The sequence below is a fragment of the Pezoporus flaviventris genome, unplaced genomic scaffold (assembly GCF_033815535.1).
Source record: "Pezoporus flaviventris isolate CSIRO_AGI_PZ_B2104156 unplaced genomic scaffold, CSIRO_AGI_Pfla_v1 ptg000077l, whole genome shotgun sequence".
In the NCBI taxonomy this organism is placed as follows: Eukaryota; Metazoa; Chordata; class Aves; order Psittaciformes; family Psittacidae; genus Pezoporus; species Pezoporus flaviventris.
Window position 1 is genome coordinate 644,011 of NW_026892625.1, and position 6,793 is coordinate 650,803.

The window sequence follows — 6,793 nt, forward strand, 5'->3', positions numbered from 1 at the left end:
CCCTGCCGGAGCAGGAACACCTAGAGAATGTTACACAGGAATGCGTCCAGGCAAGTTTTGAATGTCTCCAGGGAAGGAGACTCCACAACCTCCCTGGGCAGCCTGTTCCAGTGTTCTGTCAACCTCACTGAGAAGAAGTTTCTTCTCAAGTTTAAGTGGAACCTCTTGTGTTCCAGTTTGTACCCATTACCCCTTGTCCTATCATTGTTTGCCACTGGGTAGAGACTGGCTCCGTCCTCGTGACACTCCCCCTTTATATATTTATATACACTAATAAGGTCACCCCTCAGTCTCCTCTTCTCCAAACTATAGAGACCCAGCTCCCTCAGTCTTCCCTCATAAGGGATGATGCTCCACTCCCTTAATCATCTTAGTTGCCCTGTGCTGGACTCTCTCCGGCAGGTCCCTGTCCTTCTTGAACTGAGGGGCCCAGAACTGGACACAATATTCCAGATGCGATCTCACCAGGGCAGAGTAGAGGGGAAGGAGGACCTCTCTCGACCTACTAACCACCCCCCTTCTAATACACCCCAGGATGCCATTGGCTTCTTGGCCACAAGGGCACAGTGGTGGCTCATGGTCATCCTGTTGTCCACTAGGACCCCCAGGTCCCTCTCCCCTACACTGCTCTCTAACAGGTTGTTTCCCAACTTATACTGGAACCTGGGGTTGTTCCTGCCCAGATGCAGGACTCTACACTTTCCCTTGTTATATTTCATCAAGTTATTCCCTGCCCAACTCTCCAGCCTGTCCAGGTCTCGCTGGATGGCAGCACAGCCTTCTGGCGTGTCAGCTACTCCTCCCAGCTTAGTGTCATCAGCAAACTTGCTGATAGTACACTCAATTCCCTCATCTAAATCGTTGATGAATATATTAAATAATACTGGTCCCAGTACTGACCCTCGAGGCACTCCACTAGTTACAGGCCTCCAACTAGACTCAGCCCCATAGACTACAACACTCTGGCTTCTCTCCTTCAGCCAGTTCACAGTCCACCTCACTATCTGATCATCCAGACCACACTTCCTCAATTTAGCTGTGAGGATGCTGTGGGAGACTGTGTCAAATGCTTTGCTGAAGTCAAGGTAGACCACATCCACCGCTCTGCCATCATCCATCCACTGTGTTATTTCCTCATAAAAGGCTAAGAGATTGGTCAAACATGATTTCCCCCTGGTGAAGCCATGTTGACTGCCCCTCATAACCCTCTTATCCTTGATATGCCTTAAGATGGCACCAAGGATAAGGTGTTCCATCACTTTCCCAGGGATGGAGGTGAGGCTGACCAGTCTATAGTTACCCGGGTCCTCCTTCTTGCCCTTTTTGAAGACTGGAGTGACATTTGCTTTCCTCCAGTCCTCAGGCACCTCTCCCGTTTCCCAAGACTTGGTAAAGATGATGGAGAGCGGTCTAGCAATGACTTCCGCCAGTTCCCTCAGCACCCGCTGGTGCATCCCATCTGGACCCATGGATTTATGGATGTCCAGATTGCTCAACTGGTCTCTAACCCATTCCTCATCCACTAAGGCAAACCGCTCCGTTGACCTGACTTCATCTAAGGTCTCAGGGGTACAGGGCTCTTCAGGACTGCCTGCAGCAGAGTAGACAGAGACAAAGAAGGCATTCAGTAACTCTGCCATCTCTGTATCTTCTGTCACCAGGGCACCCATCCCGCTCATCAGTGGGCCTACATTGCCTCTGGTGTTAGTTTTATCTGCCATGTATTTGAAAAAGCTCTTTTTGCTGTCCTTGACCCTTCTCGCCAGGTTTAATTCTAAGGAGGCCTTAGTCATCCTAGCTGCCTTCCTACATCCTCTAGCAGCAGCCTTATATTCTTCCCAAGTGGCCAGCCCCTCCTTCCATGACCCGTAAACTCTCCTCTTCCACTTGAGCATACCCAGCAATTCCCTATTTAGCCACGCAGGTCTCCTGGCCCTCTTCCTTGACTTCCTATGTGTCGGGATGCTCTGATCCTGAGCTCTGAAAAAGCAATCCTTGAATGCCAACCAACTATCTTGGGCCCCTTTACCTTCAAACAGCCTTGCCCATGGGATTTCCCCTAGCAATTGCTTGAAAAGGCCAAAGTTTGCCCTGCTAAAGTCCAGGGTTGCAATTCTACTTGCTATTCTACTGGTCCTACCACACAAGATCCTGAATTCCACCATCTCGTGGTCGCTGCAACCAAGGCAGCCCTCAACCCTTACTGCTTCGACCAGACCCTCCTTGTTAGTGAGGATGAGATCCAGCAGCACTCCTCTCCTGGTTGGCTCATCCACCATTTGCAGGAGGAAGTTATCACCCATACACTGGAGGAACCTCCTGGACTGCGGCTGGGTTGCCGAGTGGTCCTTCCAGCAAACATCAGGGAAGTTAAAATCCCCCACGACGACCACAGCCTATGACTGTGAGGCCCCTCTCAGCTGCCTGTAGAAGGCCTCGTCAACTTCCTCACCCTGATCTGTTGGCCTGTAACAAGACACCCACAACAGTATCCCCCCTGCCAGCCTGCCCCTTAATTCTCACCCACAGACTCTCAACTCACTTGTCATCTGTCCCTGGACAGAACTCAGTGCATTGTAGTTGCTCTCGCACATAAAGAGCAACCCCACCACCCTTCCTGGCTGGCCTGTCTTTCCTGAAAAGGACATAGCCCTCCATGACTATATTCCAGTCATGTGAGCTGTCCCACCACATCTCTGTAATTGCCACCAGATCATAATCTCCCCTAGAAGTCAGCTGAATTTTTTCCATATATTCCACAGGTCAGTTGAGGTCCAGGATCAACATTTTACCTCTTATTCCTCTTCCCGATTCCTGTATCCTGAACTCTTGTTCAGATGGCACATCTGTAGCACATGCATTGGGTCTTCATCTGTCTTCACTACACAGGTCACTCTTTGTGGCTCTCATTTGCTTTGCCCCTTGCTTACAGGATCAACCGATACTGGCACAGACTGGTCCTTTAGTTCAGCTGCAGTGTCTGTCATCAGGGTTGGTGTAGCTGCTGTGTTGTCGGTTGCTTTGCCGCCACATCCAGAAGTATCTTTTTCCCTTTTAAGGTGCTAGATAGTGTTGAGCAGGCTTCTGTAGGTATAGGTCAAGCCCCAGTATGTTGCAGCAAGTTGTGCTGTTGTCCTGGCAATACCAGACAGGGACACCTCTTTCACATGTTATAGTAGTTTTTCCAGACTTCACACTTGTTCAGGGGTAAAGTTCCAAAGCACTGGAGGGGCCCACTGGCCTAGATACTTGCCCATATGATCCCACACACCCTGCCACTCATGACTGTTCAGCCTTGGGGAAAATCTCCAGGTTCTCTTAGATTGTCATTTCACCTTAGACAAGACCTGAGCCTGACCCTGCTTAACTTTCAAGATCAGACAAAAAATAAGGGTGTTCTCAAGGTAGTATGGCCATGGATAAAACACATGCTGTATTTGTGGCAACATGCTGTTTCCCAGCAAATGCAGCAGACAGGTTTCAAGGGTATCCAAAGGCCATAAAAAACCCTTTAGAATAATCAAATGCTGCTGTAAATAGCCCAGTGTGGGAAAGGAGAACGTGAGGAAATGTCTCCTTCATAGGTTGACCCCGGAGGAGGGGAGAGCCCTTGCCTCCCCAAGTATAGAGGGGATGACCACACTGAGAACACACATCAGTTTCATGATCAACCCTTCAAGCCCCACATTAGGCACCAGAAAGAACTGTCATGGTTTAAGCCCAGCCAGTAACTCAGAACCATGCAGCCGCTGGCTCACTCACTTCCCCCCTGCTCCAAGAGGGATGGGGAGGAGAACCAAAAAAATTTAAATCCCACAAGTTGACTTAAGAACAGTCCAGTATAATACAAAACTGCTACTACTACTACTACTACCACCACCACCAATAATAATAATAAGGGAAATAACAAGGGGAGAAAACATAAAACTATATAAGGAAAAAAAAAAAACAAAAAAAAAAACAACCCACAAGCGCTACACAATACAATTGCTCACCACCCACCAACCGAAACCCAGTCCTACCCCAGCAGCAATCCTGCCACTCCAGGTGACTCCCCAGAGTTTATATACTGGGCATGATGTGCTGTGGTATGGAATATTTGGAATATTCCTTTGGTTAATTTGGGTCAGGTGTCCTGTGTTCGCTTCCTCCCGGCTTCTTGTGCCCCTCCTCACTGGCAGAGCATGAGACTGAAAAGTCCCTGATCAGAGTAAACAAACTAGCAGCAACTAAAACTATCGGTGTCTTATCAGCATTGTTCTCAGACTAAAGTCAAAAACAGAGTCTGCACCAGCTATTAAGGAGACAAATAACTGTTGCAGCTGAACCCAGGACAGCCGATTCAGCCTCAGCAAGGACAGAGCCCTCTCCTCACCCCAATTTTCCATCCCAGGGAGAACACCAATCCACGACAGCCTTGCAAGCTCTGACAGAAACAAAGCCATGTTTCCACCGGTACTCCAAGCATCACAGAGATTTTGTTGAACAAAACACTAGAAGTGCTTCACCAGCCACACTCGTTGTCTAGAAGAGTTGTCACAGAATGGCTGCGAACAATGGTAAATGCCAGGGGTGCTGGAGGTTATCGGTGAAGCGTCAGCAGCCCAAGAGGGAGACGCACACGAGAGTCACTGCAAGCCCCGAGAGCACAAACAGCTTCTGTAACACCTCAGACAAGCCTCCCGCCCGCACGTGGAAGGGGAAACGCCAGACGTCCTGGCAAACTGTTTGCAGACTAGACAGAAAAAATATCACGCACCAGGAAAATGAACTATGGCGGAAGCCCTTCGGACACCAGCTAGACAGAACTGTGGCTATACGGACCTTCAGCGGGTACCTGGCCCGGAGCAGACCGGGCGCCATACGCTTGCCTTCTCCACAGCCAAACCGGCCCCGACCCCTCACACTGCCGCCCCTCAGCCGCTCGCCCCCTCCCGCGCCCCTCGCCAGCAGCTCACTCACCGAAGTATTCCTTCTTCATGTGCATCTCCAGCTCCTTCTCCAGTTCCAGCGTCAGCGCCTCCAGCCGCCTCTCCGCCTGGCTGGTGCCGCTCTCACGGCACGGCGTCACCTGGTAGGGGAGCTTGAATTTGGGCGCCGAAGCGGAACCTTTGGTCGGGCAGTAGGCGTAGGGGGACACGGCCTCGAGGCCGGCGGCTGGGTGCTGCTGGTCATGCCGCCGCGGGGACTGGTCATAGATCTTGTGGTAGACGTCCCCCAGCTCCGGAGCGGCGCCGTCCTCCTGCAGGCCTGGCCCCAGCAAGGCGGAATGGGGCGAAGGCAGCTGCAGCTCAGGGTAGGCACTCATGGAGCCGCGGGAGCTCCACGAGCTTTGGCTAGAAATGCTGGAGCGGGGGCTTACCACGGCGGCACCCGCCGCGCCGCGCCCCTCAGGGCCGCAAAGGCTGGAGCGGGGACTGGCCAGGGCAAGCCCGGAGCCGCCCACACCCTCCGGCTCAGCGCTGCTGCCCGGCGGGCCGCGCTTGCAGTCCGAGTAGCTAGAGCGAGGACTGGTGGTGCAAGAGCACTGGCTAGCGGTGCTGGAGCGGCGCTGGTCGTAGCCTATGCTGATGCCGCTGGTGCGGTTGCTGCTGGGTTTGCTACAGCCATCGTAACTTAAAAAGCTGGCGCGGGGGCTGGAATGTTTGCTTGTGTCGCTGTCTGTGCTAGTGTAGTTGGAGTGGGGACTGAGGGTGGCGCCGTCGTACTGCACCAGGCTGGCCCGGGGACTGCTATACTTCTGACTGGGTGCCATCAAGCTGGAGCACGGACTGGAGAACTTCTCGTAGGACAGCACCGCCGCGCCCCCCGGGCTGGAGAACTTGCTATGCTCAGCGGCAGGGCCCGGCAAATAAGTGACCAAGCTGACTCGCGGGCTGACCGCACCATACTTGCCGGCAGGGCCACCGCCGGGCGCTCGCCCGCTGCCCTTGGCTACATAGCCGCTCTCATAGGCGCTGCCCACGGCGTAACGGTAGCCCTCAGCCGAGTAGCGCTTACCATTGTCGGCTAAACCAGTGTAGCAGGGCAGCACCACCTCAGAGCGAGTGCACAGCCCCTCCGCCCAGCACGGCAGCCCCGCGCACGGAGGCGGCTCAGCGGCGCGGAGTGGGGCGGCCAGCGCCGCGGGTGGATAGGTTTTGGCAGGGGACAGCGTAGCAGTGCCGCTCGTCTTCCGACCCCATTGCTCCGTCGTCACGTGGGCGGCAGTAACCTGTTTGGTCTCCTCCGGGTCGGGGTGCAGTGCCAGGTCGCGGCGGCAGCCGCTGCTGTACGAAACGTCCAGGCAAGGCTCGTACAAATATAAATCCTCCATGAACTTAGTGGCCTTCAGTACCACGTCGTTCTCCTCACGCTTCTCCATACTGCGCCGGAGCCCGGCGGCGTGAGACGGGGCAACGAACTCTCTGCGAAAGCACAGCCCGGAATAGAAAATAAAAAAAAAAAGGCATACAAAGAAACAAAAAAAAAAGTAAACAAAAAAATTAAAACAAAACAAATGGAAGGGAAAAAAAGAAACCCCACACCAAAACACTTCCTATGGTCCTGACGGGATGCAGCTTCTTAACCAGGAAACTACTCAGCGATGACTAGATAACTCAATCCTACTTTCTAGGCTTAAATAAGTCAATGGCGCGCTGCGCGGAGGAATTTGCGGTCGGCAGCTCCCTGCCCCCACCGTCCCCGGCCAACCGCCCCAAGAAGCCGCGGCACATCCCGCATTTCTGGGCGTCGGGTGGTAGGCGGCGGACCGGTCCAGAGGGGCTTTACGGCCCAGCGAGCAGAGCACGGA

At 53.4% G+C, this 6,793-nt stretch overlaps 1 protein-coding gene across 1 annotated transcript in view; it reads right to left on the reverse strand.

The window, feature by feature from the left end:
• LOC133279423 (Wilms tumor protein 1-interacting protein homolog) overlaps nucleotides 1–6,392 on the reverse strand; it is a 93,480-nt gene extending 87,088 nt beyond the window's left edge. Inside the window, exon 1 of the mRNA XM_061473129.1 lies at nucleotides 4,963–6,392. Coding sequence (XP_061329113.1) covers nucleotides 4,963–6,364 — 1,402 coding nt within the window. The 5' untranslated portion in view covers nucleotides 6,365–6,392. The remainder of the gene's footprint in view (nucleotides 1–4,962) is intronic.
• Nucleotides 6,393–6,793: the final 401 nt, after the last annotated feature.